This window comes from Natator depressus, chromosome 3, assembly GCF_965152275.1.
Source record: "Natator depressus isolate rNatDep1 chromosome 3, rNatDep2.hap1, whole genome shotgun sequence".
NCBI lineage: Eukaryota > Metazoa > Chordata > Testudines > Cheloniidae > Natator > Natator depressus.
In genome coordinates, this window is record NC_134236.1 from 157,648,868 (window position 1) to 157,670,672 (window position 21,805).

General features: G+C 45.8%; 1 protein-coding gene across 1 annotated transcript in view; it reads left to right on the plus strand.

Moving 5' to 3' along the window:
* Nucleotides 1–21,343, plus strand: part of EHD3 (EH domain containing 3) — a 32,391-nt gene extending 11,048 nt beyond the window's left edge. Inside the window, exons 3-6 of the mRNA XM_074949152.1 lie at nucleotides 3,848–3,945; nucleotides 15,939–16,351; nucleotides 16,841–17,005; nucleotides 19,248–21,343. Coding sequence (XP_074805253.1) covers nucleotides 3,848–3,945; nucleotides 15,939–16,351; nucleotides 16,841–17,005; nucleotides 19,248–19,775 — 1,204 coding nt within the window. The 3' untranslated portion in view covers nucleotides 19,776–21,343. The remainder of the gene's footprint in view (nucleotides 1–3,847; nucleotides 3,946–15,938; nucleotides 16,352–16,840; nucleotides 17,006–19,247) is intronic.
* The last annotated feature ends 462 nt before the right edge of the window (nucleotides 21,344–21,805 follow it).

Consider the following 21,805-nt stretch of genomic DNA (forward strand, 5'->3'; position numbering starts at 1 on the left):
CCGATGGCTGTGATTGTTTAGCTGTTATATTGCAGCAGCACCCAAAAGTCCCCATCAAGATTGGGAAAGATTATATTCTGTCCTGTATGTAGTTCTGTTGTTGAACCAAATTCCATAGTGCACCCCTGGCAATCCCCTGTATCTGTAGTGAACTGTGGCTGGTTATTTTAAGCCACCATCACTCTGGCACATATGATCAGTTGCCTATAGAACTCTTGCTCAATGATACCATGGGGGGGGAAAAAAGTAACATTCCCTAAACAAATTAAGAGAATCAACCCATGTCTGAAGTAGGTGGAATTTCTAACTGAGACAAGTTTCAGAGTAACAGCCGTGTTAGTCTGTATTCGTAAAAAGAAAAAAGAAAAGGAGTACTTGTGGCACCTTAGAGACTAACCAGTTTATTTGAGCATGAGCTTTCGTGAGCTACAGCTCACTTCATCGGATGAAGTGAGCTGTAGCTCACGAAAGCTCATGCTCAAATAAACTGGTTAGTCTCTAAGGTGCCACAAGTACTCCTTTTCTTTTTTCTTTTAACTGAGACAAGAATCTCACCAGCCTGTTAAGGGAGGTAGCAAATATAACTTGGTCTAGTGAACGAGTCATCTGAATAGTCAGTCATAATTGTCAGCCAGTCACCATGAAGATCAGACTACCTGTCCTTCCCCCTTGCATTTCAGGGTTGTAGCTGCGTAATGTGGTTGGAATTTTTCCTGGATGAAGATCCTGGTACCATTTCACCTTGTAGTGCAGTTCTACTCTGCAAAGTGGTATCAGCAGGACATCATAGTGCAGAGGTCCCCAAACTGTGGAGTGCACCCCCTACAGGAGCACAGAGGAATGCTTAGGAGGCACAGCTGGGGTCCAGGCCAGCCCCCACAGGGGACAGAGAGGGAGCGCCCCCAGGGCCCTGCCTACCAGCTTCCAGCCTCTTACCACATACCCATTCCCCTTCCCCATAAGCCAGAGCCCTGACAGGGGTAAGGGGGTACATGAGGTAAAAAGTTTGGGGACCACTCTCATAGGGGTTCATTTTTGTTGTATTGGGTCAGGTTTTCTGCTGCATTCAGCTTCCCCTAAGTGCAGCAGAGACAGGGGTAAGCAGGTAACAGCTGTTGCTCTCAGTTTCTACAGAGCACCAGGTGCAGGACCCTACACCAGCTGGGGATCACTGGGGCAACACTCTGGCCCTCTCCTTGACCATGACATGCCATGGGGGCTGAAGTGAGGGAGAGACACATACACTTTGTATCAGCTGGGGCTCCTAGTGCCCCCACTTCTGGAGCAACTTGAATGGCACGAAGTGCATGGAGCAGGACCAAAACTCTGGCCCATCACTTTTTCACATCAAGTCTGTACCATTGGCCAAACTGGGTCTCCCTGTTTGATTACTGTCAGCAGTAACAGAGAGACTCTGGAAGCTTGTCTGCCCCCCATGTATTGTACAGTTGTGCAGTCCCTACTCTCTTCACCTGGGTTTGGCCCTGCAGCTGGAATTTAGCTACCACCCCCTGGGTCAGAACAGAATCCAGCTCTCCCTTCCTTCCTCCACCATCAGAGGGGCGTTCTTACTCTCTGGATAAAGAGGGGGGTAGCGGATGGAGTTGCAGTCACACCCCCTTGAAGGCAGATCAAAACCCAGCAGAGAAACAGCAAGGGACCAAAAGAAACATTGCAGACTCAGTCCTGAGAAAACAACCCAGCCCAGGCATGGTTCCCCCTAACCTTAGTTCTCAAGGCATGAAACAATTGCAGAGCAGCTGCCTTCCACCTCACTGCTGTGTCCAAGAAATAGTCTTGCCATGATAATATGATCCTCTTGGGTCCTAGCAACCCTTAACTGCTACAGTTATGCACCCCTCAGCCTAGGACTATGACAGCTACTGCCTGAAGAGAAACTCCTCTCTCCCCCTCATACTCCGCTGCTTCCCTTTTATGGGCTGCTTCATGCCCACCCTAGCACAGCTGTCAGTTGCTCCTCTCGGTCTCAAAGTCTGACAAGCCACACCTGCCAGCCCTTTCCACCAGATCTAGCACCTCTGCTTGCCCAGAGAAAGTGTTTAACCCCATCCTGGTTTCCACAGCAATGGGTATTAGATTGTATGCTCTGGGGCTCTGTCTCACTAAGTGTGTGAAGTGCTTAGCACAACTAATCGAGCATTATCTGTGAAGTAAGACGGTGTCACTTGTACGTGGTTCCTTTCCCTGGTATAACCAAATTTTAAACTCTGTTTCATTGGTCACTTTAGTAGTGGAATCATAGCAACTACACTGTTGAAGATACATTGTGGCTGCCTCCATGTGATGCACAAAACCCTTAATACTTAATAGACAGGCCTCCTTTTTGTTTTTTGAGAAAGCAGTACCTGAGATGAGTGTGCTAGTAAATAAAATGCATTCAGCTCAACCTGTTCCTCCCACCTACATAACTACTGAGACACAACCAGCTCTGCAGTGGAACATGTATTGCTGGCACAGAACAGCTGCCTACACAACGTTTTAGTGAGGAATAACTTATCCCACTGGAAACAACGGCAGGATTGCAAGAGCGGCCAGGATGCAATTATGTGTACTGGCATTCTATTAAATCCCCTTCTTCTGGCTTCAGATCTGATCTCCTCTGTGGAATAGCTTCCCCAAGGAAAGTGCCGAAAGTCCCACTGCATGGGTCATTTAAAATTAGCCCAGACAGAGCACTCAGGCATATACTGCAGGGAACAAGCCTGTCTTGGCAGGGGATGGGCTACATGTCCTAAGGGGTCTTTCTAGCCCTGACTGCACTGTTGATACGTAAGCTATGCAGTGAGAAAGCCATGCCAGAAATGCTGCTGAATGCTCCGGTTTTGTTAGCTAACAATCATGCAGTGAGAAATGCCCACTTGCCAAGCTGGGGTGGTGTTTGAACTGAAATTCCTAACAGTGTGGGGCAGAAGTTTGTGGGACTCCCATTGCCAGATGACTAAGTTCATTCCTATAAAAACCAGCTGTGTCATACTTCAGAGTGAAAAGGTATTGAAGAAACAACCGACATCAGTGATACTCGTTTGTCCAGATGCCACGGCGACTTCAGCAGCACTGTTGGACTGTGTTCCCCCATCCTGACAGCACCCAGCTGTCCAGTGTGCCACATTTACCTCTGGGTTGGGCCAAAAGTTCTTCTGGTGCTACTGTTTCCTCCCATGACAATGCATGGCTGTTACTTTTCATGCCAACTTCCACTACCTTCCACCTTGCCCCACACACAACTCCCCTCCCTCGTGACATGATTGCAAAAGAGGCACCCATGAAATACTACCATGGGCCAACAAGATAAATAACTGTTTAAGCTTTTGGCCTTTTGGCTTTCTCATCAGTGAGGTCAGAAGGGTCAGTTTTGCTTTCTGTTTATAGCCAGCTTTACTTTTGGGTTTCCTGGCATTAGCACTATGCTGTTGCTTTTTCAGATGTGTTGCTGTTTCAGCTCAGTTGAGTCCAGAACCCTGCAGGTGAATGTTTACTGGAAGAAAAACAAAAATCCTTTCTCACTGCAATCTAAACAACAAAAGAAAATAGTTTTCTCCATATTGGGATTTGCACATTGTTTTTCTTTAGCAATCTACATTTGGGGCCCACATGGAAAAAGTGCTACATGCCAACAGAGTGAACATAAAAATATTTTCCAGAAGAGCCAAATAAACACAGAAGGGACTAGATACTGGTTTCATTTCCACCTGTGTAAATGCAGAGGAACTCCATTGATGTCAACAGAGTTCTGGATTTACCACAGTGTAAATAAGATCAGGTTCTGAACCATATATCCAGAGGTATCAATTTATCACAAGAATTTTTTCCCCTTCTTTTTACACAGATTTGTATGTGCCCAGCTGCCCAACCCAGTTCTCGAGAGCATCAGTGTGATCGATACTCCAGGGATCCTTTCAGGAGAGAAGCAAAGAATTAGCCGAGGTAAGGGCTAGGCCATCTTCTGGCTTGGAGACACAAATAGAGACCAGTATTCAGAGTTTCTTTTCAAACAATAAAAACTCAAGAGTTAGGTAACCATAATGGGAGTCTTCAGAGTTACCTCATGGTCATATTGATCTAATATTGGACTTAGTATGCAGTATCCTATACGGTACCGGAAATGGTCTCAGAATGGGCTGCCAGCAGGGACTGAATTAATTGCATCTCACACAAGCAGATATGGGAGAACCAATACAAATGGAATAAGCATTGACCTGGAACCTAAGCTGAACTTTTCTGAGGTTTGAGAAGGTCTGGTCGCCTGGTAATTTCCCCACAATTATTTTTTTATTTTATTTAATTTTCTGCACTGCAGGTTCTGGGTGGGCATTCAGCAGGAGCGCAGGCAGGAGTGACCTGACTCAAAGCAGAGAGTGGCAAGAGCGCAATGCAGTTTAGTGGTATTCAGGACTCCTTTGTGCTAACCCCAGCTCTGCCCCTTGCTGTGTGATCTTGGGGGGAATCATTTAGGACAGAAATGTCAAAAGTGTCCACTCATTTTGGGTGTCTCCATTTTTGAGAGCCCAGCTTGAGACATGCAGATGTCTCATCTTAGGCACCCAAAAAGAGTGGATAGTCTTCAACGTTTTGGCCATAACATCTTGGAATCTGTTTTTTCATCTGTCAAGTGGGATTGGTGACACTTGCATTTCCTCAGATTATGGTGATACAGCAGTTCATGTCTGCAGAGTGTCTTGATGACAGAAAGCGCTATGCAGGCGCTAGGATGAATAACCTAGTAAGCGATACCGACAACCCCAAACACAGGTCTGAAAAAATAAATGTTCGTGAAAGTCATGTTTTAATGCTTGCTCAATTAAATCTCAACGTAGGTCTTGTTAATCCCTCTCCCTCACCTTAATGCATGCCCTTCCCCTAATGTTTCTGATGCCCTGAATGCCTTTTCTGGTATTGCACTCGTCTCCATCCCATAAATAGGGCTCTTCATGTACATTTCACTTTCTCTTGTCATTGAGTAACCAACTCTGCATTGACCAAGGTTTAATGCTTTTTGCTGACACCTGGTAGCAAGTTCTCAGCTAAAAAAACCAACAGAGGTATAAGATACACTGACAATATCCTGTAGCAAAATGGACCAGTGTTTTCTGCAGTCTCTGCGGTAAATTTCCCCACTGCTTTTCCACGTGCCTCTGAGGGTGTGTCTACACTGCAATCAGGGATGTGACTGCAGTATGTGTGAATATTTCCAAGCTAGCTTGAATAATGACAGCAATGAAACCATGACAGTGCAGGCTGTACAACCCCACCCAGAAGCCTGTGTATGTACTCGAGTAGCTAGCCCATGCTGCCCATGGTTACCGGCGCTAGCTAGGGCACAGCTAGCATGGGTTACTCTGATTGCAGTGTAGACATATCCTGTGTCCTATCCCCCCATCTTAGCTATGGCAGGCAGCATACCAGGAGCTCCCTTGCTTGGAGCATTGTGTCAGTTGGTCACACAGGATCAGTTTGCAGATTACAGGCTGGAGGAGTGCTTCAGCACACAGGACCCAGTTCTTCCCTTTACTCTATTGACTCTAATGCAGTCAGATGGTGATGGATTGGGCCTGTGACTTGAAGTAAAAAAATTAAGGGTACAGCTCCAGTTGCATCTTGGATCACTGACAACTGCCTGCCACACAGTTTGTGTAAGGAAGAACGTGGCCATCTGCTGCTGTTTGAGCAGCTAATTGTCCCACACGCCAAAGCCCTTTCTACACTAAAATTGTAACCAAGTCAAGGGAAGCAGTGACATCGTGGTTTTCCCCGACCACCACCCAATCAAAAGGTATGGTGTAGAAGAGATGTAATGTCCCCAAAACTGAATTAAAATCCAGGACCATCTGAGGCTTTAGCCTAATTATGGATACATGGCTGGGTTATGTCTACATTCATCTTGTAGTAGGTTGTACAATGACCTGGTTAGAGTTGTAGGGCCAGATCCTCCACTAGTGTAAATAAGTGTAGCTCCGTTGAAGTCAAAGGCATTATGGTGACTTGCACCACCAAAGGATCTGCTTTACAGCACAGAAAGGGTCTAAAGGGTCAGGGTGTGATGCATGAGGGAAGAGGCTGCCCACAGCTCTTCTCAAGGAAGCCATGTTTGAAAAGGGGAATTTTAACTCCCAACTGTGATGGCAAAGAAGCAAGAAGAGGTGGGGAGGCTGGCCCCACCTGCCTGGCTAGCCAGTTGCTCTCATTGGCAAGCTGATGTCAGAGGCGGGTGGAGCAGCAGTGTGGTTTCTGGGAAGAGAATGGGAAAGTGCCAGGAATTGCAGATACAGCAAAATGCTTTCCCCGGTCCCACACCTTGCCAGCTTACTGAGATTTCACTTGGGCACCTAACTTAGACAAATGTCTGGCAGATGTTTCCCAGTGGAGACCTTGAAGTGTCTTAGCTGAAACCGCGAAATAGCTAGGAGCAGGGAAGGAATGGCTTTTCTTCAGGGAGCTTGCGTGTAAGGACTATGAAGCCTTGCTTTCCTCGCCCCAGCGTACCTGCGGTGTAGTGTCCTGAAGGGACAGCTTCCACGGATCCCAATATTTGAAAACTATTTGAAGGGGAAAATAAGGCTGATAACAGGGTGCTGAAATATGTAGGATGCAGCTGATTTATTTCTCCCCTTGAATGAACTAAACCAGCGATTTATTTTTTTTTTTTTAAATCCTTAAACCTAGGAGCTCTCCCAGCTAGCAACATCTCGCTGGCATCCGTAGATCTCCTTCTCCCACTGATGCAGAGCGGGCATTATTGGAAAACGGAGACTAGAGCTATACTAGGAGAATTGGGCATGCTGTGTTGAAGCGGTTTAACCCACAGGGGCCTGGCATGTTTCCACTAGTCCTAGGAAAAGAAGCATAGTAATAATCTCTGTCCCAATGGTCCAGGGAGTCTTGGGTGCCACAGGGACACACTGGTTCAAGGCAGAATCAGCACACTTTGGGGACTGCATGGCCCAGGGGACTGAGAGTGAGGTAGGGAGCCTCTCACTAATTTGAACCCAGCGAAGGGTCACGTGGACCAAAACTCACTGCTGTCTGCTAGGCTACTGAACAGCCACTGTCAAATGGGGGGGGACGGTGGGGGGTGGTCACAGTCCATTTCCTGTAGGCAGGTGACCCCTCAGAACACCAGCACATGTTAGCACTAACTGCCCCCTTGCTGGCGGTCTCAGTAGAGAGAGCATGGAGACTAGACACCTCACCCCTCTTAGGGGTGGTCCCTCCCAAGCAGGGATGAGGCATGCAGGAGTGCAATATCACAGCCCACGTTGCAGCTGTGCTGTGAGTAAACAGAAAGCTCCAAGCCAATGCTCTTCCCAGGCACTAATGTTACCAGTGGTCACCCTGCCAAAAGAAAGTCCTGAGGGACCTTGAGGATTCTGGATGTCAGAACAGTCAGGCGCAGGACATGGGGGAGCTGAAGGCCCATGCTGTCTGTCAGTGCAAAGGTCCAGGGTGTCTAACTGTGTAGTAAGAACTCCATCGCTCGAGCAGAACAGGACCAGAGTCACAAGGCCGAGTGCCAGAGGGAAATTCCACAGAGAGGGGTAGATGGCTGTGAAATCAGGAAAGGCGCGAAACCTTGCTGCCTTCTTCCGCTCTTGGAGCATAACACGTTCCTTGCCTAGGGATCACTAGGGTCAATGCTGCTGTCCTTCAGGGGTGGAGCTAGCTCACTGGGAGGCAAAAGGAGGCTTGATTTAAAGTACCTGAGGGAAGTATTGCCTGGAAGCCACAGCACAGGGCATCCCTTCACTGCTCTGGACTCTCCTGGGCATGAGAAGAGTGGCCATTTGTTCTCTCTTTCCCTTGCTGAGACGGGTGTCGGTGTCCACGTTTAAAGCATTTGTCACTGTCTAGCTCTGTCTCTCACTCCATGTCCTTCCCCTTTCTTTTATTTCCTCCAGCGCAAGAGGAGGGCTATAGCAGTCTGCGTAGATGCCCGTATGGAGGTATTCGTACCAAAGCAGCGGTCGCTTTGTAGTCTTGGCCGCTTTGATCATTTGATAATAATACTGAATGCTTCCTCTCTTCAAAGCATTGTTCAGATATTGCATAACTAATCCTCACCACGCTCCTGGGAGGGGAGGTTTATGCACACCTGTGAAATGGGAATAACTGTGACACAAGGGGGGAGGGCGCAGCTTGTGCCATGTCACACAAGGACTCGGTAACAGAGTAGGGACCAGGAGTCAGAGGCTTCTGCCTCCTTGCCCCTATGTGCAAATCACTAGGCCATGCTTCCTCTGTTTATTTTGCAGCGATGCCCTGCATGGAGCAGTAAACTGAACCACACTCCTAAATAAGCCAATAATCCTCTGATAACAATAATTCATCCTCTGCTATAGCAGGGCAGCACTGGAGGGCTAAGCATTGCACACTTTGCTAACCAATGATTGACAGCTTCACACTAGCCTAAAGATAGTCCTCGGCTAAGCAAATGGAATTCCACTGAATGCAGTGGTGTTCTGGCTGGGCTGTGTTGGGCTCCTGGTTGAGGTAAGGTTTGAATAGACATCCAGAAATCTGAGCGCTTGTTTGAACTAAATCTTCTCCTAGTGAAAATCCTTCGAGCCAGTCTGCTTTTCTTCCCCCACTAGCGGTTGAGTGTGAGAGCCTAGCCTGGAGATAAAGGATAAGAGTGGGAAAATGGCTTCAGGTTTCATTTCCAACACACGCATTTAGCCACGTCCATTTTTGCTGGCTCAAGTCCAGCCCAGGAATCTGCACAGCCAAGGAAATGTATATTCTAGCCCAGATGTCTCTCTTAGAAAGAATGAGCATCAGTGATGAGAAATGCAGGGCAAAGTCATTCTTTGAGGAGCAAGTCTGTCCGTGAGAGTCATGCATTTTCATGGTACAGTGTAAAGTTGAAATCAATAGCAATCTTATGTGACTACAGAACCCACCGATAGGTTCCGCCTGTAACGGCCGTGCTTGGAGCAGAAAGGAGAGCAGACAGAGGGCTTTTCACCTCCTATCCTGCATGAAAAATTAAGTTAAATGGATACTATCAACATGAAACTAATTTTACAAAAAGTTTCTTTACCAATATCAAGAACAGCGTGATACAGAGCTAACCAAAATTATTAAAAAGGGACGAATTTTAAACCTGTGCCGAGTCTTCACCACAGATGCTGTTTGCTTACATTTTGCATTTCACTCAACTCACAGGATGAAACGACATTGGCCAATTTCAGCTTCCTCATTCTCATCCATCAGCACAACGCTGTTACAGTATTGCCAGCTCTTGTGATATTATCACAATGTTTGGTGTTTTACCAAATGCCTCTGCTCCTGGAGTCACATGAAACTCAGATTGCTTTTTTTAAAAAAAAAGCAAGTTGTAACCATCCTGGTTGCAGAGAAAAGCTTGAAAATGGGACCTGAGCATAACACCAAAGGCTCAGAAACCAGAACCAATAAAAAGAACCCGAGATTTATTTCTAATGTCTCATAATTTTTAAGCCAGTCTCATGATTTTTTGTCACAGCCCTTACTCATGAATTTTGAATGCTCCGTGGTGGAAATGCTGCAGTTGTGTTGTGTTTCCACCAACCGCGGAGAGGCAAATGTTGCGGTTTTGAAATAAAACAACATTTTAATTCCTAATAGGTTTCTGTAAGATATTTTATTTTTATAACCGTAGTGACTTCTCGATGTTTTCTAAGTGTCTCATTTATTAATCAGGCAATGGTCTATCATATTTATGAATCAGATTTTAAATCAATTCACATTATTTAAGCAGATCACTTTTTCTTTCAATGCAATGAATAATGATTGATGGTGAAGGTATTTCAAAGTTGCCAGTAGCTGTGGCTGGATGAGTGAAGGTTCTTACTGCAGATGGTCATTAAGGGCTAGATTTTTCCAAGGGCTCAGCACTCTGGGTTGGGGCCAGATTTTCAGAAGTCAGTATTCATAAATGGGATCAGATTCTCAAAAGAGACCTGGCCACAACTGTCATGATAGGAGCTGCTGGATGCTGAGCGCTTTTGAAAATCTGGACCTTATTTATGTGCCTAAATGGGAAATTAGCTCTTCTGAAAATCTGGTCCCAGTTGTGGGTGCTGAGCACTTAAAAAATCTCACTTTGAGTTCTTTTCAGAATGTGGCTCCAAAGTACCAAGAAATGCTGAGTCTGGCTGATACAAACTACGAGATTTAACACTTAAAGAAAGTAGCAATTATATTGTGTAATAAAAAACAGCATGTTGCCAGGAATGTAGGTTCTGAGAAACGTGAGAACTGGTTCGTCTCCCCCAGGTTTTACACCCATCTGACTCAAATGCTGTTGCTGAAATTATTCTTGATTTACCCTGGTGTAAGCGAGAACAGAATCAGGCTCCTGGTCTCTTTTTAGCCCTGAAACCACTACAAAGCAGGAGATTTCTCTGTTCCATTCCAAATACTTGTTAATGTAAATGTTAGTATTGTAAAGTTGACATTAACACATCATTCCTAACTGAGAAAGCAGTGAGACTTGCACTGCAGTGTAGTCACTTGTACCTTTGCTTTGGAAACATTTACATATCCAAGATGTGTGAGAAGTTTCCACTAGCCAGTTTCTCTCTCTCTCTCTCTCTCTCTCTCTCTCTCTCTCTCTCACACACACACACACACACACACACACACACACACACACACACACACACACACACACACACACACACACACACACACACACACACACACCATTTTTCATGCACTCTTAGTGCTTTAAATTGCTAGCTCCGTGTTCGGTTATTTCCTTAAGCACAGGCAAGGGCGGAAGTATCATGATGAGCCCTGCTCTGGGAATGATGACATGTTACATTCATATAAGCCTTTTCATCCTGAAGAGTTCCTATGCACTTTACAAGTACATCCAGAGAGGGAGAGAGAAATATCTTTACCATCACTGAAATGCAGCCACCTCTGCGGAGGAACAGGGCAGCTGTTTAAAACAACAGGTTAGGACAAGATGTGAAGAACATAGGATCCATCATGCCTCCTTCTGTTTTAATCTTCCCTTCCCTTTTGCCCTCCTGTTGCTGCTGCTCCCCCCCAGCTCTAACTATACTCCTCACCCTATCTTCTCCCCATAAATCCACTTATCCTCACCTCGAGAGGCATCTACCCAAGCCTTGGCCCTCCTGCCCTCCTTCTGCCCTTTGCCCCCTCCTTTTCAGACTTCACCCCCATGCCTCCACTCTTTGTTCCAGCTGGAACAGGCACTCCACCTCAAAGACTATCACCACCATCCATGACCTCTTCAGCTTTCTTTCCCTCCCTCTCCTGGCTCCGGCTAAAACCTAGATTCCCATCTCCCTGCAGCCGCTGTCTCTACAGCCTTTTTGCACGCTCCCTACCTTGATTCATGCACAAAGGGCCATGGCAAGGGCACAGGGCTCCTCCTCTTTCCACCTCTAGGCCCTTCCTCTTCCCCCTTCTCACTCATTCTTCTCTAAAGAACTCTCCATCCAACTCTTCTCCATTTGCCCCTCCATGGAGCCATCACTTATACTCACCTGACTCCCTGCCCACTTCTCCGATTCAGCCTCTTGCCTCTCCTTCCGCTGCCCAGTTTCCTGCCCTCAACCCTGGTGATTTCGGCTCCCAGGTTGATGTCCTGTCTGATCCATTAGATCCTGCCTCCTCACCACCTCATTTGATTTCAAACCCTAGATCAACACTCTGACCAAAGTGGCTACTCACTCAATCTTCTCACTAAACTCAGATCTCTTAGCGTGGCTGCTCCCTCTCCTGGCCATCATCTCTGCTCCTTCAACATTGCTCATGTGCCCCTCTCTGACGTTGCAGCCCACTAACTGTGAAGCCTTGGGCAAGTCACTTAACCTTTCTGTGCCTCCGTGTCCACATCTGTAAACTGGGCGTGATAAAATGTCTCTCCCCCCCCCCCCCCCCGGGGTGTTCTGAGACTCAGTTCATTAATGTTTGGAAACACATTGAGATCCTTGCTTTAGAGGTGCCAAGTATTATTATTATTTAGGACTGATCCCTCCTACCTGATGACATCTGATAAGATCTCAGGCTGAGGGGGATGCAATGAAGGGATTACTCCAAAGTAGGCTGATGGAAACAGGCTTATGTTGGCTGGTGGGAACTCATTTGGCGTTTGCATGGGCAGTGCAAGTACAGAATGCAAGAGGGCCTAAAATAGTGCTGAAGACTGACCTACAGAGCAATTCCAGGTGCTCCCCAAAGTTGAGATACTGTCGCACAAGTTGAGCCTATTAGTATTCAAGTTATGATACGCCCCACTGGTTTGTAGCCCACTGTAGGATGCCCTTAGGGTATCCAGGAGGAGCGTTTTTTGACTCAGACCCAATCTCTCCATCAGTGGAAGATGCAATCTCACTTCCTTAGGGTTTTCTTTGGTATAAATTCAGTGGCCAGGTTCAAATTTGCAGGCAACGCCAAAATCTGAGGTGGGGGCGTGGAAGTCACTGGCGGACGGAGCCAAACTGTGCAGGAAGCTGCACCGTTTAGCACCATGGAGGCTGCTGGCTACAAATGGCTTGTCTATTTTATCCCCTCTTGATCTTATTTCCCCAAAGCTCTAAGTGCTACAGAGAATGCGTGGAGCTGGGGCTGGGCACGGAGGTGTTCACAAGAGGACCTGTATCTCTTTAAATTTAGTCCGCCCTATGAAAAATCCCCCCATCAGACTTGTCGATTTGACATGCTTGTCGGCCCTGGAGCTGGGATAAATCCGTTGACTGCCTCTCAAGCTGGCAGAAGGAAACCTGTCCCATGAAGAAACATCTGATGGAAGCAAATAGTTTTCTTGTTTATCTTGTCTGCTTCCCCTTCCACTGTCGGGACTCATTTTCCATTCATGCCCGAGTCTTACGTAGCACCAAGGGAAGGTGATTTCAGAGCGAGAGTAAATGCTGGGGCAGGGCATCTGCTTATATCTCTTGCTGCGTTTTGCCAGTGAAGTTCCAGCAATCAGCACCGTGAGACTCATTAACTCAAGCAGGCCATGGAAAGCCCAAAGGAATTACATTCTAGTCAGATGTGTTGCATTGCATTTGACACTCGAAGGAATTTATGAGCACAGCTCCTATTTGTGCCAAGCAGAGTGATAAATAGCCCTCTCGCATGCACCACTGCTGCATTCCAGTCCTCCCTGTAGTCATTTGCACTGACAGGCACAGCTAGACTCAGAAGGAAAACAGGTGCAGGTGGGGGAGATTTTTTAACAAAAGAGTTTAGAGAGGGGTGGGAACTCCTGCACTCTTCAGCACAGGACGATCTGTGAAAAAGGAAAAGGGGAGATGGGTATGGAACCAAGGCTGACTGCGGAAATGATTGAGTTTATGCTACAGCTACTCCCTTCATTTGGGTCCTGACAAGGTCACGTGAATTCTATGGAAGGCGAGCCCTATTGAGGTGCTGTTTCAGCTAGCCAAGTGTCTGGGGAAATCGCTGACCAGATGAGCACTTCGATTTTTTTTTCCCAAACATATAATAGAGTATGGGTTATTAACTCTCAGATACTTAACCACCCAGATACCAAGGTGATGGGCTTGGTATGAAATCTAGGCCCAAGTCTTTAACAAAGGCCTGCCTAAAGATAGGATCCTAAAAGGTGCCTGAATAAAAAGTCTTATTTTCAAAGGACTTTTCAAAAGTGCTCAGCCCAGCAGCTCCCACTGACTTCACCGAGAACTGGGGGTGCTCAGCACTCAAAAATCAGGCCAATTACTTTTGTGCCTAAATACTGACTTAACATCCTAACTTGAAGCACATATGTTTTTATACAAAATATGGGCCTAGATGGATACATAGGGCCTAATTCTGCTGTCACTTACCCATTTTACCCCAGTCTAACTCCAGCAACATTGTAGTTACTCCTGATGTACACCTGTGTGAGATCAGAATCAGGCCCTATGTCCTGGCCAAATTCCAAGTCGAGTAATTGTATTCTAACTCCTCCAAAATTCCCCTGGCTGTTTCAATTGAATATGGTATTTCTCTTTGCCCGTTGTCCTAAACTGTTGTGCTAAGCACCACCCCAGACATGGCTGCATTTCAGCGGTGGATGAAGTGATCCATGTTCAGTACATATATGGTACTTTAGTAAAATGGTATAAAGCTTTTGGGAGGCCACCCGAAAAGACTGCATAAAAGTAAGATCTTTACATTTTCTGTCTGACCTTTTCTTTGATAAAGTGGAGAACCTCCCTTTCTCTAGAATGCACATACACCTCTGCTCAGTAATTCTTCAGCTAGTTCAATGAGATCTGCTGATGAAAAGTGCTCTCTAAGAGCAAGGTATTATAATTGCTGTGGCTTCCTCCACTATATCCTACTCATTTACTGGTTGGAAAATCGAGACCCACAGATTAGGGCTGAAATACTGGCCCTGTTAAAGTCAATGGGAGTTTTGCCATGCATTTCAGTAGACCCAAGATGTCACCCTTGGTGACTTGCCACACACGTCGATGGCACAGCCAGGAACAGAGCCCTGGAGTCCTGTCTTCTAAGTACAAGGGCACGCTGCCTCCCTCAAGGTATTGCAAAAGACGAGCTGATACATTCTCATACATTTATTCAAGGGAGTTGAACGGGAGTTTAAAAATGATTTGGCTGAAAATAGCAACTGCTGCGCCCTAACCTCTTTGAACCCAGCAGAAGGGAAGCTGCATGGTCCGGTCGTGGTGGGAAGAGCATCTCTGTTGGCTAGAGGAGTGTAGCAGTTGGAGCTCCTCAGCTAGCCAATATGCTGAGCAGCGCAAAAGGTGATGTCAGGGGCATGTGGGTAGGATGCTGGCCTGTCATATTGTATGCTGGGCTCAGCAGGGTTTCAAAGAGAACCGAAAAATCTCATGTGGCCAGAGGGGAAAATAAAAATCTATGTTTTCCATATCCATGTTTCACAAACCATCTGATTTAGAGACACAGCCAAACCTAACCTCTCGGTCTGACTATCCTGCACTCTAGTGCATCCTGAGCAGCCGATTCAAAAGTTTGCATCTCTGGGATTATCAACAATGCTGCCTTTAAAAGTGAAGTAAAATGTAAATTATATGTCTTTTGTGGCTGACCTATGTGGTGAGATGATCTCTCTCATGTAAAACATGGTTGGTGTCAATTTTTTAAACATAATGGGCCAAAGATAGCCCCATAAAACTAGATAAGACCTGAAAATAGACTATTTGAGAACTTTACATTAGAGTTTGATTTAAGGCTATTTATATATTTGTATATTTTGCCACGGGATCTTGACAGTTTTGTTTTACTAGTTAGAAAGCTTTAACTTTTTGAATCTCAACAACTGCTGTCATTAAATAATTATTGTCTGATACCTTCCGATCATTTCCTGCAACTGTGAACAGGATAAAAATCTAAAAAAAAAATTTAAAAGTAAAATCCATATTATCCCTCAAAATTATTAAAAAAAAATACAAACTAAATTCTGCCAAAGCTAAATATTGTTAATTAGGAGAACAAAATACACTCAGAGCAGCCAGGGTACAGGTTATAAATCTCCAGAACCCTGCAGCCTTCGTGAGTTATCTTGATGAAAAGTAATTAACAGGCTAGACTTTCCTGTCATGTGGCTGTGTGCAGGGATATACCAGTTTGCATTCTGAACATGGCAGTTTCTTGTGTGTGTGACTTATAAGACTTGTCTGGGTGCTCCCCAATAGCTGGTCCAGAGGAGAGGACTATCGTCTGTAAAAGAAACTGTGCGTGTCACAGGCGAAATAGTGTTGGTAAGAATGAGGTGTGGGAAGAACACATGTTGGGGTCAGGGATATGGTGGAGGGGAGAGTGATGTCTCCAGTGCCTTTCTTATCTGGTTCCCACAGAGCTCTGCAGCACGTTGCCTATTCTTTTTCAGCCTGTCAATGAATACGGCATCGCATTGCCTCTCTCGTCGCCCATGTGTCTCTCTGCTCTTCCTCCTCTCCCATTAGGTTATGACTTTGCAGCCGTGTTGGAGTGGTTTGCAGAGCGGGTCGACCGCATCATTCTCCTCTTCGATGCCCACAAGCTGGACATCTCAGACGAGTTCTCGGACGTCATCAAGGCGCTGAAGAACCACGAGGACAAGATGAGGGTGGTGCTCAACAAGGCTGACCAAATCGAGACCCAGCAGCTGATGCGCGTATACGGCGCCCTCATGTGGTCCCTGGGGAAGATCGTCAACACGCCCGAGGTGATCAGGGTCTATATCGGCTCCTTCTGGTCCCATCCACTGCTGATCCCTGACAACCGCAAGCTGTTTGAGGCCGAGGAACAGGACCTGTTCAGGGATATTCAAAGCCTGCCCCGCAATGCAGCCCTGCGGAAGCTGAATGATCTCATCAAGCGGGCACGGCTGGCCAAGGTGGGTCCTGCCAGAGAAATTCAGCCTTGTAGAGTTTACAATGGGGAGGATGGAGGAGAGGTCTTGGCTATTTCAGCTCACTGGTTCATAGCTATTGTCCATCATGTTGCACTGGGTGGCGGTGAGGAGGAGGGGAAGGGGCACTGTGTATATTTGCTAGCTGGAAGGATGCTTTGTCCTGAAGGGAGGTGTAAAATGAAACAAAACAATTCCCTGTGACAGATGACATACAAACACATCTCCCAGCATGCACAGTGTTCTTGTATCAGACCAATCAGGACACAGAATTGAGAATGGTATGTGTTGTGCAGTAGCGATAACCAGCAAGAGCAGGCAGGGAGAAAGAGCTCAGTGAAGGGGAAGGGAGAGTGGATAGGGTTTACTCCAAAGCTTGGATGCATGAGTACCATCTGCTGAAGATAATGTTCAGATGTACCCATTAATGCTGTTCTTGGTCTTCTTTCCCATCTCTTTTTTTATGCCCATCAGGTTCATGCCTACATCATTAGCTCCCTGAAGAAGGAAATGCCATCAGTGTTTGGTAAAGACAATAAGAAGAAGGAGCTTGTGAACAATTTGGGGGAGATTTATAGCCGGATCGAACGGGAGCATCAGATCTCACCAGGAGACTTCCCGAATCTCAGAAAGATGCAGGTAAGCACTGGAATAACCGGGCCAGAGCATTGACCAAGGCAAAAGCATTATAGCAGTTGTAGGGAGTCGGTCAGAAGCAATGCTGAACTGATGCTGTTACAAGTGTGTCAGGACTTTTGTAAGGCAGAAATGAAACCTGCCTTATGTCCAGGCTATATTTAGACATACATATTTCAACAATAGTAGGTTAACGCCCTCGCAAGAGGGAAGATTCCTTCACTTGAGTCTATGGCACAAACAACTCTTACAGTGAGTTACTTAGCTACTTCTGTCTCATTTCAGACCTTGGGCTTACAGCTTTCAGGACCAGCCTAGCCTCACAAATACTACTAATGTAATATTTATAGTATTCTGTATTCAAATAGGGGCTATTTTTTTTTTGCTCTCTTCTCCCTTGCTTGTTTGTTTCTAGCAAAGAAAGACTCCTTCAGAGAAAAGAGGATGTGACAATTAAAGTATCCCTCTCTGTTTTTAAATGGACAAGCAGGTTTTCTGTGCTACACATTTGGGGCCTGAGCCAACGGCCATGTAAGTCAATGGGAGCCATTCCAGTGACTTCAGTGAGTGCTGAATCAGGACCTCGTGTAGTGTATGCTAACCATGCTGGAGATGTTCAAACCATTGGCTGGCTTCAATCCAGGCTGCAGCCTGTTTCCAGTGGTTGCATTCTGAAGATTCGCAAAAAGAAAAGGAGTACTTGTGGCACCTTAGAGACTTTGAGCATAAGCTTGCATCCGATGAAGTGAGTTGTAGCTCATGAAAAGCTTATGCTCAAATAAATTGGTTAGTCTCTAAGGTGCCACAAGTCCTCCTGTTCTTTTTGCGAATACAGACTAGCACGGCTGCTACTCTGAAACCTGCCATTGTGAAGATTATTACCACATCTTTATGGAGCAGATGGAATCTGCTGTTCATTTAAAGAGAAGGAAAATACTCGCAAGTCCTTGAGAGCCAGCTGGAGAATCTAGTTGATTAGTTGCTAAGATGTGAATTTTATACCACAGTTAGGAGTAAATGGATGCTGTTTAAGAAAGAAGTAGAGGTTGAAGGATAAAGATATAGGTCACTTGGCTTCTCTCAGTAGGGGATGAACTAGTAACACTTGCTCTAAGCACTTTGACTTAGCTGTGAAAAGTGGGGCCAGTAGAGTTTGTCACATCAGATAAGTTCCAGGCCAGTCCACAGGTGTAGAAAGTGACTGGCATCTGATGTTTCAGAGGAAAACAATTTGCGAAATGCTGCATTTAAGGGGGAAAATTCCCCTCCTTATTCTCATGGGCAATCATGAGCAACCTGAAGTACAAGGGGTAGAATGAAATTATAGCTCATGCCAGGCACTCCCTCAGTTTGCTCCATAAGATAATGGAGAGGGGCACTCGTGCATTTTTAAAGGAAGATTTACTCCTGAAATGTCGCAGTTGCTTCTAAAACTGTTTGGACGTAGATTGAATCGTGCCTCTCTTTAGTGTAATATGAGATAGCACATTCCCATGTAATACTAGGGTTGTATGTTCCCACACAGTAATATGGAGCAGTACGTTCCGTAATACATGCCATAAAGTACTGGCCTCTTTTTGAGGTCTTGAAATTGTGGTTCATGATGGCAAAAATCAATCAAAGCCATATAAATAAACAATTCTTTTGCCCCAGCGGTGGCCTCCCTCCTCTGTGGAGCATGGGTGTGGGAGCTCTGCCGTGCAGAGCATTGGCGAGACCAGCTGGGGTGTAGCAAGCCATGCAGAAGTGCTCTGAGACGCAGAAGCAGATGTGGGCTGAATGGGTCAAGGAGTCATAGCTTTCGGGGAGGGTGCCCTGCATAGTACTACTTGTGCCTGCTTCTGGCAAGAAGGTTCTATTCCTGGTCCTTGGTTAAGTCTCTGATCCTCTCTGCACCCTGTCTCTCCCCATCTATAAAACGGGGATAAGAATCTTTACCAAGGGTTAAAGTTGATTGAATCAGGAGTGAGAGCTTTTGCCACACCAGCCAGGAAGGAAGGGGTCCGTCTACCTTCTGAACTTTTAGCTGTACCGGCCAGGGGGACAAGAGAGCTCTCCCTTTGCTTTTAGCAGAGCGGGGGAGCTGTGCTCTCCCCTGGTCCCCCTTACTCGAGTCCCTGATCTTTACCCACCCCCCTTTATGAAAGTGCTTTGGGATCTGTGGCAGAAAAGAGGCGTACTGAGCACAGCTAAGTCTCCCTAATGCTTGCAGCTTAACCTCTCTTTGTCGTTGTCCTGCTTTAAGGATCAGCTGCAGGGTCAAGATTTCAGCAAATTCCAGCCACTGAAGAGTAAACTGCTGGAGACAGTGGAAGACATGCTGGCCAATGACATTGCACAGCTCATGGTGCTGGTACGCCAGGAAGAGTCCCAAAAGCCCATGCAGATAGTGAAGGGAGGTGCCTTTGAGGGCACCCTGCATGGCCCATTTGGACATGGCTACGGTGAAGGAGCAGGAGAAGGAATCGACGATGCAGAGTGGGTGGTGGCCAGGGACAAGCCCATGTACGATGAGATCTTTTACACGCTGTCACCCGTCGATGGTAAAATAACTGGGGCCAACGCCAAGAGGGAGATGGTGAGATCCAAGCTGCCCAACACCGTGCTGGGCAAGATATGGAAACTGGCTGACATCGACAAGGATGGGATGCTGGATGATGAGGAATTTGCCTTGGCTAATCATCTCATTAAGGTCAAGTTGGAAGGTCATGAGCTCCCAAATGAACTTCCTTCCCATCTCCTCCCTCCATCCAAGAGGAAACTGACAGAGTGAAAGGAAGGTCACTGGAGAGACACAGGGGAGGAGGGAGAAAGAGAGAAGACACAGAGACACGTTAACTTAAATTATACCTTTAGATGTGAGGTCGCCTTTGGATTTATAACAATTTTAATGTACAAAGGAAAACCTAAAGCAAAACACAAAAGCCCAGCCCTTTCTCATAATAACATGCAACTAATTCTCCCTATGTAATGTCTTTGCTTCCTAATGTGTAGTCTGTAAAGATGAAGGGAAAGGAAAGGCTTAGAGGCAGTGGCAGAAGCTGACAGAAGAGGGTGGAGGGAAGAATCAAGTAGGTTGTGTCTTCTGGAGTTGGATTAGGCGCGAATTATCTGAGGATAATCTCCAGAGTCCTTCCTCAACTTCATCCACGCTGTTTAGTTGGGTTCAGATGCAGCCTGAGATTTGTGAAATTCCTGATGGGAAAGGGGAAGCGACACAAAAATCCCTGAGCTGCAGATCAAAGTAAAAGAGCACATCACAGTTAGTGATGAGCCCCCACAGAAACCCCAGATAAAAGCCCTCATGGACAGGGTCTATAGAGGTGTCTGCAATCTGGATCCAGATCTAGTTATGAATTTTCCAAGTGGCCCCTGTCATTCGAGTGGGCTCAGCCAAAACAGCAGATCTGAACACACCCAAACTTCAGTGCTTTTGAAATCTGGATCTGAATTTGGCAGCTTGAATTCCTCTAACCACAGCGGGTCAGATCCAATGAGCTACTGAGCACCTGTATCTCCCCTTGACACCAGTGGGAGATTCCCACTCAGTACATGGCCAAGCAAATGATAATACAACCCACAGGAAAACAAAGAGAAGGAGGGGACGAAGGCATGGAAATTGTTGAATGTTTAGAGGCAGAGATCAGATGGTTCAGAGGGGAGGAATTTCTCCCACTTCATCATCCTCAAATAATCCACTGAATGTGTCATATGGAACTGCTCAGTGTTTTCCCCTTCTGAAAGCTTTCTGGACAATGGATGGTATTTATCATTCCTAGAAAGTTATATGTTTCCCTGTTATCACAGAAGTGTGTACAATGCAAACTACAAGCTCATGTTCTTATCTTATAAAAAAAAATCCAACATTGTCAGATGAATCATCTATTATCAAGAGTACAGAGGCACCATGTAGTAGTAGGAAGGGCTTGCTGTATTTTCTGTGTCCTTGTGAGCAATAGCCTGGATACCGGTAATGAGTCCTTGCTTAGCCCTCAGACAATTACTCTTTATTCCATCCAGAACTTCCATCCTGAGCCAAGAAATGTTCAACTCTTCCTTTCATTCACTATGAAATTTCTGATTTCCTGGGATTTTACTTTGGTAATAATCCCTCCATTTTAGATTCATTTTTCCCTTCATCCCTTTTACTTTTTTCATTTGAGACGGGGTGTGGTTCCACTTCTTGTTGTCACTTGATATATGCTGAGCTCCTACTGTGATGAAAAAACCAAGACAAGTATAACTTATTTTATATCTGTGTTGATATTATATAGAGAAATATATTCTATGTATGTAGGATGTGCTTACTGCAGTGCATTTATCTTTTAAAAATTAATGCATTAACCTTTTTGTACCCTGGTCCTAAAACATTATTAAAAAAGTTAAAAAAAAAAAAAGAAGAAGTCAGGACTGTTTCTTTCTCATCTCCCTTATACAGTGGAATAAAATATTGGTGGTTTCTTAAAGAGACCCCTGTTCCTGCCTGGAGGCTACAATAGAAGCAAACCATCCCTGGTACAATCTGTATTGTCTGTGTACAGAACAACCTTATTGGGCTTGTGTTGGCTCATGACTGGTTAATATCTGCATTAAAATTTCCTGCTACTTTCTGGGAATCTTAATTATAATCACTGGTGTAGCTTCACTGGAGCCAGTGAAATTGCACCCAAGATTAACTGAGCTCAGTATATGGGAAGGGTAAAATAAGCTCATTTCTGCTCAGCTCAGTTGAGGTTTTGCCACTAGCTTCAGTAGCAGCAGGGAGGTTCCCAAGTAATTTCTTTCCTGTCAGCCCTGGAAGGA